At 39.9% G+C, this 15,335-nt stretch overlaps 1 protein-coding gene and 1 non-coding gene across 4 annotated transcripts; one reads left to right on the forward strand and one right to left on the reverse strand.

Moving 5' to 3' along the window:
- Positions 1-2,609: 2,609 nt before the first annotated feature.
- wdr45b (WD repeat domain 45B) lies at positions 2,610-14,832 on the reverse strand. Of its 3 annotated transcripts, none has more exons than XM_005946896.3 (10): positions 13,954-14,832; positions 13,295-13,369; positions 11,867-11,968; positions 11,293-11,380; positions 10,926-11,020; positions 10,459-10,649; positions 10,266-10,351; positions 6,869-6,970; positions 6,616-6,737; positions 2,610-4,550 (listed from the first exon to the last, which is right to left on the reverse strand). In XM_005946896.3, the coding sequence occupies exons 1-10, from the start codon at positions 13,970-13,972 to the stop codon at positions 4,444-4,446; spliced, it is 987 nt and encodes a 328-aa protein (XP_005946958.1). In that variant the 5' UTR covers positions 13,973-14,832; the 3' UTR covers positions 2,610-4,443. The 3 variants fall into 3 exon arrangements, with proteins under 3 accessions (XP_005946958.1, XP_005946959.1, XP_005946957.1); XM_005946897.3 differs by having other exon boundaries at positions 13,943-14,831; XM_005946895.2 differs by having other exon boundaries at positions 14,430-14,829.
- Positions 14,833-14,945: 113 nt separating this feature from the next.
- trnar-ccu lies at positions 14,946-15,018 on the forward strand. Its single transcript has one exon. It is a non-coding gene; the product is annotated as a tRNA-Arg (tRNA).
- Positions 15,019-15,335: the final 317 nt, after the last annotated feature.

Genomic DNA, 15,335 nt, shown 5'->3' on the forward strand with positions numbered 1-15,335 from the left:
CTCACCGTCTCATTTTTTTTAAAAATTTTTGATGGAACGATGGGAACATCTGGGGTGGAGGTGAGGCATGTTAAGTTTTGTTAAAGGCTTCAGAAAGCATTCCTCACATTAAATTGTCCACGAAAGGCAGTGGAAATGTCCTTTTACAGTTTTCCTAAAGGAACAAACACACTGGCTCACACATTTCCAGTCTGAATGTGACATTTATGTTTATGAAAAGGTGTACAGGTATACTGGATCACCTGTAGAAACCCTTAAATTTACAGTTGGTTGAACTGTAAAGATATTTTAAGAAAATTCCAATCAGTCAACCGTAGCATTCAAATTTAGGACATTCTCTTAATTATGAATTGGATGCATTGAAATGTGATTAAAAGGAAGTTTAACAAAGTCACAGGTACAGTTGTTTCTGGTGTATTGATCAAGCGTAGGAGGGCTTGTTTTGGTAGTGCTTAGAGCTTTACACAGCAAGTGCAGTTCATGCATTTTTGACTGAATATGAAGGATGGACATGCCCGTTCTGATGTAATGCATTGGTATTTACTTTGAAGACTACAGTTTAATATTTTAGCCAGATCTATATTTTCTGGAGCCAAAAGTGACCATATATGGCTAAGAAAGTGGGGGCATTCACTGCAGTTGAGCCAGGACCATAGCAGCGGTTGCTACTATGATAGCTCTCAGTGAAAAGCAGTGAACTCAACTGAACGGCAAAAATATTTATTTGGAACTATTGTTTTTGTTTTGACAAATGCATTATCAATAAAATATCTTAGTTGAAATGAAACACTGAAGACTTCCCTGTTTTTTAGGGGTAACCGTGCCAATCAGCATGCAGCAACACACACTTGATGCCAACTGTAAACTATTACTTCATGCGTAGTTAAAGCTTCCATTTGTTTATGAGAAACATGGCTGCAGTAGCTTCAGCAGGACATAACTGTAAGAAGTTATTGCTCCAGAAGTGAAATAAAAAATGGCAAATTCAGTGGTGTAGCTCCAGGTCATGTTGCCAGGCAATTTAAATACTTAACTTCATCATACTATAGGGATTACTTTGACACAAAGTTGCCTTTGTAGTGCAACCTCTGCTCTGGCCATTATTCAAAGCTTCAAGTTACACAATTTTTAAAATGTATCCATACTTCTATGACTTTCCAATTCGCACACTTTAGTAAATTTTGTGCCCAAAATGCTGATCTTGTTACCAAATGTATCCTTAAAATATTAGCTGCAGGGCCAGTGCTGATGTGATTAAAAACAGCAGTAAGACAGTCAACAGTTACACAGATTCAGTGTGTTACATTTGGTTTCCACGTCACAGTAGGCATGAAACAGCACATTATTTTAACTGTAAAATTTTAAAAATTTTATTCACAAATTTAAATGCAGGTTTTACAATCATTCTGCGTGTGTAAGAAGCAGGTTGGCTTTTCAGTTTGTGCAGCATCCCTCCTGTAGTCAGTACCCGCCAAGTCCCGTGTATATTCAGCGTTACACCTACAAAAGTACAATGCGACCCAAAAAGTGACACACGTGATGTAAATTTTGCAATGAATCAACAAAATGTTGTCAAGCAGCTGACAAATGGAGAGAGAGGGGAAAAAAGCACCCATTAACAGCGTGGCTTATACAAGTTCAACCGAGTTGGATCCACACTGAGATGTCCCATTTATGAATGAATGAAAGATGGCGCCGGTGAGGTCGGCTGCCGTCACGACTGCTCCGACCACTTTTTCTTTGTCTTTGTTTTTTAAGTTAGTTTTCAGCGTTTCTAAATCGGCAAAATCATCACCATTGGGTACATTAGGTATGACAGTGACACTCTTGTTTCTATTGGTATACAATGTACTCACAATTCGAAGTTTTTAACTCCGGATCCGAGCTGGCCGAGTGAGATCTTACCCTTCATTCTAATTTGTGTTGTACAGTTATTTTATTTTCAACTTTAATTTATATATTTTATCTTATTCTCCCAGTTAAATTTACCCTTCATTCTAATTTGTGTTGTACAGTTATTTCATTTTTAACCTTAATTTATATTTTATTCCTTCCTAGTTAAATTTACCCTTTTTAATTTTTCATATTTATTTCCTATCTTATTCATAGCCTTTTCCTTTTTTGTTTTCTTTAGGTCACGAGCAGTTGTCCAAGCATTTCACTACATATCGTACTGTGTATGACTGTGTACGTGACAAATAAAATTTGAATTTGAATTTGAATTTATGGCCCAACAAACAACACAGCACTTCACTTTGCATTAGCTGAATTAGCTTCAGAGTGAAGAGGTGAAGTTACTTTTACCAGAAATAACGTGGTGATCTTTAGGGACATTTCTGATTAATTCATACTGGGCTGAATATTGAATACAAGTGCATTCTTAAAGCAAATTTTAAATGTTACAGTTGATCTCAGCTGCTGCTAGCAAACTTTTTTTGTTATTTATTAAGGAAATATATTTGTTTGGCTATTAAGCTCCCTGTTGTGGCAGAAACATTCACTCAACATTCACTGTTAACATTTCAGCATTTTGGTAAATGTGGATTTTTTGCAAAAAGATTTGAATATTCTAGAGGTAAACAGAAAACTAAGGCTAGCAGCTAGTTAGCTTTTTCTTTTTTATATTATACACATGCAAAAATAAATTTTCTATTTGAACACTTAAAGTTGTTTCATGACCTCAATTACTGAACTAGAAGGTGTTTATTAGAAGGGCTGGTTAGTGACTTGTTTTACTTTTCAACAAAGCTGTGCTAATTATTTCCACTCTTTCTGCTTTACTTAGCTAAACTGCTACCAGCCAAAGCTTTTGATTCACCGTACAGACTTAAGAGTATTACTCTTTTCACTGAACTCCCACTTTGAAAAAAAAGAAAAGAAAAAGGACTTTGCTTTCACAAACTGAACAAATTAAATAAATAAATAAATAATCAAAAATGTGGAGATAATGCTGAGTCACTTGTATGCCAAGGCTTCATTATCTATCGGGTAAATGGGATGCTAAGACTAGAAGCCAGTTACCTTAAATTAGCATAAGTTTAAACAGGAAAAACTCTGCTAGTTTCTATATAGAGAAATTACAGTCAACTAGTCTTCTGTCATCCTCTTTTTGAGTTTGTAACAAGAACTAAATGTATTTATTGTCAAAGTGCAAAATGTGGGCCAAACCAACTGAGAAAGTATCAATTTTGCTGGAACTTTTGTTTTTACCTTTAGTGCCCGGGAAACTCTTATTTTAATAACAACCAATAATTTTCCTTCTTTCCATTTGTGAACAATTAGTGCCAGTAAACAATGTCATGTCGTTTGCTACAATCAGTCAACAAAGCTGACATGTCAATATGTTCCTATGGCAACAAAACTACTACTACTAACCAAAGTGGTGTAAGTAACAGTGACAAAATGTGTTATTTTTACCCTTTTGTTTAAACAAACTGAAAAGCACTGATTGACAGACTTAGACGCCTTCATCCAGACCTTATGCTAAGCTAAAGCTAACCAGCTGTGTTCTGTAGCTTCACATTTACCATACAGACATGTATCACTCTTCACTCAACAAGAAGGTAGATAACTATTTACAAATATGCCAAATTCTTTAAGCTGTGTTGATCAGGCAAATATAAAAAAAATCTGCAAAACAAAACAAAAAAATAATAATTAAGGAAATTATGTATTGCACAATGTCAAGGATGTGTGATTTCTTTTGCTACTATTCTGTACAGTTTGTGAGTAGAAGTTCTGTCTGGCAGGTTGTGTATATACAATGTCTACAAGAAAATTTAGTAATACTAAGGTGGCATTCTGTTTGGGGCTGTAGATGTTTCTGCAGATAATTAAGACCAAAGTGAAGAAAAACAGTCATCTTCATTCTGATCCTGCTTTTAAACGCTTAGTATGGTACACTAGTATACACAAATACTTGATATATATGAGACAACAATATGTGCACACATACAGATTCTCTCCAGTTTCAGAGGCACTCCCTATTGTTAGGTCAGGTGGTGTTAGTTGACAAAAATCTCTAAATTCTCATTCTAACTATCAGAATCATCTGTGTGATTAAAAATATCCATCCTTTGTAAATTCCTCGGAAGACGTCTTAAAAAGCGGCAAGTTGTCCTTTCAAAAAATAACTTTGTCTTTTATATTCCCCTTGTGTTTTGTTTAGGAGGAAATCGTCCGTGTCCCTCAGTGCAGGTCGATGAAATCTGATTCACTGTTCATACCTCCAGCCAACCACCTTTCCATAGAGGCCCCCTCCCACCCCAAAAAATTCCTTTTTTCTTTTTCCTTGTTCTCCCTTCATTTAATGCTCTTTTTACAGAGTCTGTCAAGATAGCGAGAAGTGAAACAAAAATCTTCTCTAACTGCCTTGAAAATAAAAAGACTGTAAAGAAAAACAAAACAGGTTGTTTAATAGGAAGTCTGAAGAGAGGTCAAAGGTCATATTTTCTCATCGGTCATCTCCAGGAACTGGGCATACACATCTCTGGAACACTCTCCTTTTTGGTTGAACAGAAACTTGTAGTAGCTGCCATCAGCACAAATAGCTATAAATTGAGGAGAAGGAGAAAAAAATTAAAAATGAGTGTTTGTACCAATACCACACACAGAATTCACCATATGGTACTACATCAGATTAGGAAGTTATAAAAATTACAAAATCTTGCTTTTTCATGATTGACAGACTATTCAATTCAATTCAATTTTATTTATATAGCGCCAAATCACAACAAAAGTCAGACATGACCAAACACTGCTCCTCAGTGAATCAGAGGCACTAGCTAGTTTCCAGGAAGAGAAGGTGAATAGCTGATGGGTACCAAATTCACAAAGGCCTATTTACTTGACTCTACTTGGCTTTTAGGGTTTTCCATTAGGTGGTAGCACCTTACCAGGTACCTAGTAGTGATGTCACTGAATGAGTCATGAGAGTGCCTCCATCACAAGAATCAAACCTGCCATTTTTAAACCTGGCAATAAAGAAAATAGTCTGCCTTGCCATAACGACTCAAGGTAGTGTTCAATTGTAATTGAAAGCTACAAACAAGCAGAACAGAGTTGAGTGGGTTCTAGTGGAAAAGAGGCAAAAATAGGCAAAACTAAAATGTGTAAAATGATAGCATCTATAACTTATGTTATGTAAAGACCCTACAATAATACAGAGGAAGCAGAGAAAACCCCAACAATCATATGACCCCCTATTAGCGAGCGCTTTGCCAACAGTGGGAAGGAAAAACTCCCTTTAAACAGGAAGAAACCTCCAGAAAAACCAGGCTCATGGAGGTGCGGCCATCTACCATGACCAGCTTGGGGTGAAGGAAGGAAGACGGGACAAAGACACACCATGGAAGAGAGCCAGAGAAGCAGCAGTACAACTAAAACTCAGTGACTGATTGTGTGCTTTGTGCCCATACAAGTCAATCTCACAAGAGTGAGAAAAGACCAATAAATTAAAACGTTTGTTGTGATCTAATGAGCTCTCTCAAACGCAACATCAGTTTTTGGCAATTAGGACACAACATGAAATAAAATCATAGCAAACTGTCCAAGACACCCATTTTTGTTCATCTTATTCCTCACATACAGAGTCTTGAATGATCAGCCCCACCAATCATATAGCACAGATTTCATCGTATATTAGTAAATAAACCCAGTATAGCACTTCACTTTTAGACTGCAGGCTGACATATGGGTCCTAGAATTTCCAAAAGTAGAACTGAGGCAGAGTCTTCAGCTGTTCTTGTGGAACCATGATCTTCAGGGCACCCTGAACATCCATTATGATGCTATGGGCTTTGTTTTGACAGTTGAAGATAAAAGAACCAAACACTTAAAGCAAGTTTTTCGTCCATGGATTAAGCCATGAAACAACATGTGTGTAATCAAGCTGTTTTTTAATGAGAGCAGCACTTGAGCCTTAGCTGAAACGCTTAGAGCTGAAGTCATTTGTGCAACTACAATTTATGAGGAAATGTTAACGTGTCTGGAGCTGAGTGTGAGGAGGAAAAGAGAGAAGTCCAGAACATAAACTAAAATGTTTTTAAAAGAAAGATATAGAGAGACAATAAGCTAGCTACAATAAAAATACATTTTAAGACGATATTTTGTTATAGCCATCCAGAGTTGCTGTGTAAAACAGACTAAAATCAGTGCCATCCCTCCCCATTCTGCTGGTCAGATGATATTAAACTAGAGCTTTGTGGCCACAGAGACGCTGCTTATGTTTGGAGAAACAAGGAAGAGGCATCTAACCTATGGAGCACTGCCCCACAGAGTGAAACACGGTGGAGGTATTGGGGATGCTTCAGTGCATCTGGAACTGGGAATCTAACAAGGTAGAAGGAATCATGAAGAAAAAAGGATATGTGAAGATTTTGAAAGAAAACCTGAAGCAGTCAGGAGCAAAACTGAATATTCTTGTTTCTGTGTGCAAAGTAGAAAAATGCAAACATCCAAATCAAACTAGGGTGTTTGGAAAAGCTGTTAGAAAGCATTCACTCTGTTTAACAGGTTGGGGTAATAATTCTGTCCTCGTCTGCAACTGTCAAACACTGTTACATGATCAGACGATGAGTTGGACATTACAGAAAATATCATGTGTCTGGAACCTACCTATGACGGCATTGGGCTCTGTTCCAAAGGCACACACACAGGGAGAGCCTGAGGGGACCTGGAACTTGGAGAAGCTCCACTTAGAGCTGAAATATTTAGGCAGGAAGCTGGCTGAGGCCAAGCTGCAGAGACAAAGATAAACAGGGTGTTTTAGGCTTTATGTTTATAACACTGCATCGGATTTAATTACTACGCAACAGATTCTTCTCATCATCTAAGTTCAGAAAAAAGAAACACTTAAGCAAAGACCAACCTTGACTGTTTGTTCCTTTTTGGGTCCTCTGCAGCAAATATGTGCACTGTGCCATGGTCACTGGACACACAGATGAGGGACGCGTCCTGATTAAAATTAATGCTGAAAAGACAGCAGACCAAGAAAACAACACACTTTCAGTAACTCAGATACACAGAGGGACAAAGTGAAACCTGCAAACTGGTTGCTCTATTAATGAGTGTGCGACACAGTAAGTACATTCCATTAAAGCTTTGCTAGAGAGGCACTGAAAGATATAGTTAAAGCTTTCAAAACAGTACAGCCCATACCCTGATTTCTTTCTAAGACCAAATTATATGGGAATCCCTCCTGTAGACTCATCACCAGCAGGAGGGACCATACTGCCCATACTGCATATTGTCAGGTGCCCTGTTCAGTCCAATCCCTGGCTATAGAGGCTGGGCTAGGACAAGGAACCTCACCTTTTGGTGGGAAAGGAACTTGAGGCAGTGTGTCAGGGTGAAAGGCACTGGCTAGATAATATTCAGTGTTCAACTCAAGCTAGGACCCTAGAACAGTCTCTTGAACAGGAGCTGCGTTCCAGTCTGGAGTTGCATTCATTAAAAGGCAACAGGCAGTGATGGGTACCTCGGCTCACTGCCTGTGTATTGGGGTTTTTTCCCCAGTTGACGTCGGGTTTGCATCGCTGCTCCTCCAGTCAGGTATATGTTCTGACTGGCACTTGTGCTTCTGTGCTGAATGACAATTCACACTACCCACCCTTCTTGCAAGTTCTGGGTGCGGTGCTGGAGGTTTCCCCACCCAAATGTCTAACTAAAACACTTCAACTCTCACAGTGAGACCTCGGGGGGCATGGGTGATGGCTGATCGAGTGAAGAGAGGAGCTGTCAACTGATCAGACCTAGTGGTGAGTTGGATCAGGTGTTGAGGGAGGAAGCTGCTCAGGCCCGGTGTGCCCAAATGTTTATTGAGGTTGCACTGGGAGCATCTGTCAGTCTGTGATCTTCAATTCCCACATCTAAGCAAACTTCAATAGCATTCCAAGGGAGGCTGGGAATATCATGTCTCAAATGCCTCTGTAACATCACATGGAGATCTGGGATCATGTCTGTGAACTGGCAGACTGGAGTGGTAGTTCCCATCCTCAAAGAGGTGCACTGGAGAGCGTACTTCGATTCGGGCATTTATAGGTGCTCACATTAGTTAATCTACTGGAAAGGTCTATGCCAGGTTCTCGAGCCTGGCTTGTTGCTGCGAACAAATGATTAACTGCTCTTGCTCTTGATGAAGGCGGTCGCACTTTTCTCCTCTCCCTTAGCTTCCCTGCTTAGCCTCTTATGTCCTTGTCTAGTCTCGTGTTTTTTGTATTACTTTTCCCTGGAACACTCTCTCACAGTCTGTTCTCTAAAACCTAAAAGAGAATTATTGATTTGATCAACTGGTCTCTGAATGCAATTGACACCCCTTCTCAACGAGAAGTCTGGGCTCGGGTGAGCCTGACTGCTGAAGATATCTACCTGTTCGGAACCATGATAACAGGGTTCTGGCTGATCGGAGCTGGCTTGGCCCTGGCTTATCGAAGAATTAAGGAAGCGGAACCGGCTGTTCAAACCCCACAAGGCTGCCCGCTGGGATTGAAATGATGGGACGAGGCGTGAGTTTCTCAAAATGGGCTCATTGAGTGCAGCACGGAGAAGATCTTGGAGAACGCACGGCTGCCGTGAATACTCAGAACAAGACAGTGAAAAACTGGATTACATCTGGAGGGTCTAGCTCGAACAACACCTTTGAGCGCAAATTCGATCACACCTTGGGGAAGTGCACTGCGGTCGTGAGTTCTCAGAACCTGCTCTTTGAGCAAAAAGAACGACAACATCACGGAACGTAAGTTTGGATAACATCATAGAAAGCTCACGGCTCTCCAACGGGAGATTGAGAGACCAGTGTTGGACTGTTAGAACAGCTTTGAAATTCATATGAGTTGTTTGCACTAAAGTAAAAAGCCCCATCACTTCATGCGGATACCCTCTCGGCGCCAGCGGCGGTCTCAAGGCTGGAGCTGAACAACAACACGCTGATAACGACTGTGTTTAGTCTGTTCCTTCCCATTCCATGCAAGGCCACCTGGGTTGGCTGGAAGACTGTTTACTTAGTCTGGCAGGGTGAAGGACACTGTCTCAGCTGAACTCTGGACACACACACACATACATATACACTGATATGCACACACTCATCCCCCCTCCCTTTCCAAACGCCTTCGACGCTTATTCCCTTCCGATGCTGACGGTGGATCAAGGAGACCAGCGCACAGGCTGCAGGCCCGGATGCACTGTCTAAATCGGCTGTCTCTCACCCCTGTTGCTTGTCATGTGTTTCTTTGGTGTATTAAGAGTTTTTTCATGTGCTATGTGCAGAGGTGTCTTTTTTCTGTTCTCAAACTGATCTCCCTGTTGGAGCTCAGTCTGGGGGGAGTGATTTTTTTCTCCTTATCTTTCCTCATGTGGTGCATTTTCCATTGTTATACCTCTCTGACCTGTCTTCCCCATGTGATGTTTGTGTAATGTATGTATGGTCAGAAGGGTAAGTCGGCGCTGGCAAAGGTCGGCAGCCTTAACCCAATTTCCTTCGGGGTCAACCTTCAGAATCAATAAAGTTTCATTGAATTGAATTGAATTGAATTGAATAACTGTACAGTTACAATGAAGGCTTGGTCCACATTGTTAAGTCCAAGCTGGACTTATTCCCAGCGGGTGGCTGGACCTCGACAAGAGCTGCCTTTTTTCTCTGATTCTTTTCATAATTTTTATGGACAGAATTTCTAGCATAGCCAGGTTGCAGACAACTTTAGTGGGCTCAGTATCACATCTCTACATTTTACAGATGACATGGTTCTCTAAGCCTCGAGCTAACCTCCAGCTAGCACTACGGCGGTTCACAGGAGAGTGTAAAGCGACAGGAAGAAAATTAACACTTCCAAATCTGAGGTTATGGTTCTCAGCCAAAAAAAGGGTGGAGTGCTCTGTCTGGGCCAAGGACAAGCTGCTGCCTGTGGAGGACTTAAGTATCTTGGCGCCTTGTTCACGAGTGAGGGAAGTGGGAGATTGAAAGACAGATTGTAGTAAACAAAACAAAAAGCTGATAAACAAAAAGCTGAGCATAAAATCAAAGTTGTCGATTTATTGGTTAGTCTATGTTCCTACACACAGAATGAGACTGTTGATACAAGCAGCAAATATTAGCTTTCTCTGAAGGGTGGCTGGTCTTTGACTTAAAGATAGGGTAAGACGTTCAGCCATTCAACAGGAACTCAGAGTAGAGCAACTAGCCCTCCACATTGACAGAGCTAGCTTGCTAACTTATTATTTAATCATTTTGACATGTTTCTCATGCTGTTAGCATTGTGCTAAGCACTTACCAGTAAATGTTAGCTGCCTGTGAGCCTCGTCTTAGCTCCTGTATGAGCTGACCTGCAGATGTGTCAAAAATTCTAATGAGTGTCCCCTGTGGAAATATAACACAGAACACAGGTTAGTAAGAAATACAGCAAAATACACAACTGAAGGAGTGTCCCTTTACTACTACTTTACTTAATTTTCTAAAGTCCGTACTTTCTCTGATGCAGTAGCTATTCTTGTGCCCTGAAGGTTGAGCGCTATGCAGCACAGTGCCCCCTCATGGGCAGGGATGTCAACTGGAGGCTTCTCTGTGTTGGCAAGGTCCACAATCTGTACGTGGCCTGAATGCGTCCCAGGAAAGGCCAACAGAGAGTTGTTGCTGTTCGGACACAGCACACACAGACCTGAGGAGGACAAGGAGAGAAAGCGAGCAAGTGTTGAAAATGTCACACACCTGAAGAACAGCACTTCCACAAAAAAAAAAAAGAAAAAAAGATTTGTTGCTCTTAAACAAAAGGAACATTTTTAGCCACTGAGCTCAGTTTTTTTTCCCACTTATTCTTTTGACCAGAGCAGTAGAACATTTGGGACTACAGTTTTGGTGATTAATACGTTTCCAAAGAATCAGCATGGTTTAATAGCTTGAGCAAGTCACAGTTTTATTCAAAGGGTAAACTGACCTTTGGGATTGTAGCAGGTCTCAAACACATGTAGCTGATGTGGGTTGTGGGTAAAGGTGAACACTTTGATCATTGAGTCAAGGACCACCACAATCCTAAGAACCAGGAACAACCGACACACAAGCAAAAATGTAAACTATTAAGTAATGCCAAAAAAAAGGAAAAACAAAATTTAAGAGTTCATTTTTTGGATTTAAATCTTTATCAGCCTGTCTCACTGATATTAAGATCCTTTATTTTATTCATTTACTCTTTTTTAAAAATGGAGTGTGAATAAAAATAACCACGCTATCAGCAAACAAAAAGATCAGAATACAAAAAAGAGAAACAAAATCATTAGAAACTGCTGCAATAATAACTGAGCTACCTGTCACGTCGAAGTTTCACTGCTTTTACTTCTGTTGAGAACTCAATCTCAATGACAGTCTTCTTCTTCAGGTCATCCCAGATCATCACTGGAGAACAAAAAAGCCGTCACATATATAAAACATACTGCATGTTCTACAGGAAGTGGCATTTTAGTGTTGCAACATATACAGCATTTAACAGACCTTAGTCATACTGTGCAAAATGTGAAAGTATGGTGGAAAAGTAAAACAAAGGGTTATCTGCCTTGGACCTGGAGATATCCCATCAAACTGATATGTGTTTTGCTTCTTTTCCATTGTAATTTCTCAAAACATTACTTTAAGTACTAACAGCAACATCCCACTGAAATCCATAGTTAACACCCTTTGGAACAAAAGCTGCAGAGTGGACAGGTGAATGTATGCATTTATAATCTGTGGCTTTTAGTACAAATAGCAGGTGAGATTCTCACTGTGTATGACAGAAAGAAAAAAAGAATCTTTCTTAATATCTAAAAGTGATCATTTGTCAGATTACAGGACTGATTTAAATCCAGTATTGACAGTAAAGCAAACAAAGCTGACAAAACATACCTTTGTTAGTTGGGTACTTGGGTTTCTTGCCTCCTCCCACTAGTGCTAAATAGTTACACCTGAACAGCATCTCCACGTGGCCAACCCCACCCTCGAGGAATTCTGAAAATGACATTAATGGGCAGTAATGTAAAATACTGTAAAATACAGTAAGTGACAATAGTAGGTAAAAAGAAAAAAACAAACAAAAAAACTGCACTGCTTGCAGTCTCTTAACGGTGGGTTAGCTCAGAGAAAGGAGAGACTGCAGACCTAAAGCAGTTAAATTTGAGTTTAAAGAAGTGCAGGTCATGTGCTTGGTCACATGCTGTCTTAGCCATGTGCTGGGTGAAATGTCCTCCATGTTTCAGGACTTGCAATGCAGTTACAACACTGACTTCCTGTGAGCAGCATCCGCCAAGTTCTAACAATTATTTTGCCTTTGTTTTAAATCACTGAACTCTACACTGTATGGTATTCATCGTTTACATTCGATTTAATAATATAAGACTTTCACTCAGATACTGTTTTTCTCTTACTCTATTTTATTGAGCTATACATTGTTTGGCTTTTTTGTGTTGTTTTTACTGCTGTAACACAGGAAATTACCAACTTCTGTGATAAAGCATATCTTATGATTTATTATGTACTAAGAAAATTATTTAAATCAAACTGTAAAGTAAAAATATATCATCACTCAATGTGCCTTCTCATGCAGACAGCTGTATGTAAAGATCTCTGGGTTTCCCCACACATGGACTTTAGTAGGGTGTGTTACCCAGCTATAAAGAAGGCTCCCCAAGTGTACTCTGATACTGGACAATGCCCTCACTCTTATTTTAGGGTCACTTGCTGCTAGATAGCCAGTTCCTGTCCTTCCTATCCAGGCTTTTCAGGGTGCTTTTTTGGTGGTCCTCATTTTTTTTCACTCAACTGTCTTGAGTCTTGCAATCAGATAGACTCCAACTCCACAGTCTTTGACTGCAGCCGACAATCCACTTTCACAAGGAATGTCCATCAAGAACTGCAAAAACTGAAGGGGGGCTACTGTCACCAGCTGCAGCCCATGATGGTAGAGGATTTTACTGGAAAGGCAGCAATTATACTCATATATAAGTATGATACTTTTTAATATTTCTAACAAAGCATGGGTGCTTATCCATTCACGTGAACAGACAAGTATGCCCATTGTTAGTGTTAGTCCATTTTTATTATATTTGTCCTCTTCAAATTAAACAAAATCAAGGAATTCTTGTGGAATTTCTTTTCAAAGACTGTTTTCCTGTCACTGACTTCTTTTTAAAATGGTTTAATATTTCCACACTGCTTCTTCTAATCCATTATCTAGTATGTGAGCAAACCAGTGACTGTAGAAAATAGTATTTACAAAGTCTGAGGCGTAAAATCCCTACCAACAAAAAATATGACCAATCTTTGCAGTCATGTTACCTTGTTTCTCCTTCTCTTTGAGAGGATCCGTGTTGTACACACGAAATCCATTCTCCATACCGCAGGCAAAGCATCCTGTAGAGAGACACCGAGGTCAAACAGCAGAAATCACAAGATGAACACAAGGTTAATCCACTGTTGTTGCCATACAATGTGGTTCTCGTAAATGACTTTACAATATCAGGTCATCTCAAGATTTACAGTAACGAGAACGCACTACATGAGGACACTGGGAAGAATGAGATGCATAGACAAGTGCAGCCCTTATATAGAAAGTGTTTGGATCTCTTCTGGAATTCATATGAAACTGCCGCATCATATGTTGACAACGACGACAGTGACGTTTAGTGCCATGGCCCCATAGTGTAGTAACAATAGGTTAACTTCAATCTTCACAAATGTGGCTGACGAGTAACTTTAACAAAAGGTTATGATAGATGCTGACCGCACGGTCAGGAATCACACTCCAACTTTACGGCCTGTGTAAACGTTGGTGGGTGGGGAGCTAGGAAAACGTCGATTTAACGTAAACTACAAATGAACAACATGTTATCTGTATTTTAGAAAATGGACAGTCATAACGAAAAACTGATCACCGGGAAAGCTAACATAAAATTATGCAATTAAGGTGCATTAATGTCGGTTTACCGTTCATTTACCGAAGGGAGCTGTTAGCATTGCTTAGCTAACACTTGCTGACACCCGTTGTGGTCACAGTAATGACTAGTGCGATAAAAACTTAGCTTATATTAGCATTTGTGCTAAGTTTAAATACAAATCAGTTAGATAATTTCCTCGTTATAAAATTCGACCATTTTTTATCATGTCTGTACCAATTTTTCTAGTTTCTAATTAAGACTCGATAACTGGTTAGCTGAAAACAAAAACGCTAACTATTTTTTGGATAGGTTAGCCTAAGCTAGTATTAACGTTGAGCGCTTAAAGTTAATGTTTCAAGAAGAGAGAGCACGTAGCCATATTTTTACAAGGGACTACAATATGTGAACGTGAAAAACTGCAGTTGTTATTTTAGGTTTTATATTTGAAGACGCTGGCTTAGTAGTGATAGATTAGCATCAACGATGCTCCCAAATCACGTTTGGGAGGACAAACCCCCCACCACGACGCTTCATACCATGATCCTGGTTAAATCCAGCATAGAGGAGTCCATTCCCGTGCGGATTTGAAGGCAGTAAATTCATTATTGTGACAGAACAACCGAATGCCAAACAGCGGTAACAAGTTAATCCAACAGCTGCTGTCTGAGAAGCTAACTGGCTACCATTCCTCCTGACTGTGCTGAATAGGGAGGAGGAAAACAAACGAGGCTGGTTCCTTCTCAGGAAGCGCTGTCACCAGTCGGGAGATCAAAGAGGGTTTGCACCATCCGCTAGCGCATTCAAGAGACGAGAGCAAATGCTGAAATAATTGCAAAAACTTCGTTTTTACTAAATGTTGCTTTCCGACTTAACTAATAAGCGCGTTTTTAAGATCCAAGGGAAAGTCCATCAATATGTAATCCAATCCCATTCTATTGCCCTACAGTTATACGTAATATAGACCAAGCACCACGGTTTAATCTGTATTTACCGTCACAAAAGTGCATTAAAATATTGTATTAGACATCATATAACAACCCACCGCCGATATAGCCCCAGTGGCCTAATGGATAAGGCACTGGCCTCCTAAGCCAGGGATTGTGGGTTCGAGTCCCATCTGGGGTGATGTATTTTAAAATGAATTTAGTAAGACGTGGTAGAAAACTTGAAATTTAGACCAACACAACTACTGGTTTATGATCAGCGGAATCCTGGAGGGTCGCTCATCTTTATTTAATAGGGAACTGTAGCATTACATAGCCTAATGTGGCAGTGAAACATTAATATATAAATACAGCAAAAATAAAACGTCATCAGTGTTCAGTTATGTTCACACCAAACGCGATAGTACGTGAACAAAAACGCGCCGGACGCCCTAAATGACAGCATTTGCTCCAGGAGCTGCACCTGCAGAGCGCCTGTCCATCTGCACCGTATGGTAG

This window comes from Haplochromis burtoni, unplaced genomic scaffold (assembly GCF_018398535.1).
Source record: "Haplochromis burtoni strain Fernald_Lab_line unplaced genomic scaffold, NCSU_Asbu1 Contig_500, whole genome shotgun sequence".
Classification (NCBI taxonomy): domain Eukaryota; kingdom Metazoa; phylum Chordata; class Actinopteri; order Cichliformes; family Cichlidae; genus Haplochromis; species Haplochromis burtoni.

What these genes read in the sequence shown, in the direction of transcription:
- wdr45b (XM_005946895.2), bottom strand. Translation starts at nt 14,496, where the DNA reads ATGAATTTACTGCCTTCAAATCCGCACGGGAATGGACTCCTCTATGCT. An exon ending in GACCTGCTACAATCCCAAAG is followed by an intron (nt 10,650 to 10,925) that starts GTCAGTTTACCC and finishes TGTCCTCCTCAG; the next exon opens with GTCTGTGTGTGCTGTGTCCG. An exon ending in TAGCTACTGCATCAGAGAAA is followed by an intron (nt 10,352 to 10,458) that starts GTACGGACTTTA and finishes ATATTTCCACAG; the next exon opens with GGGACACTCATTAGAATTTT.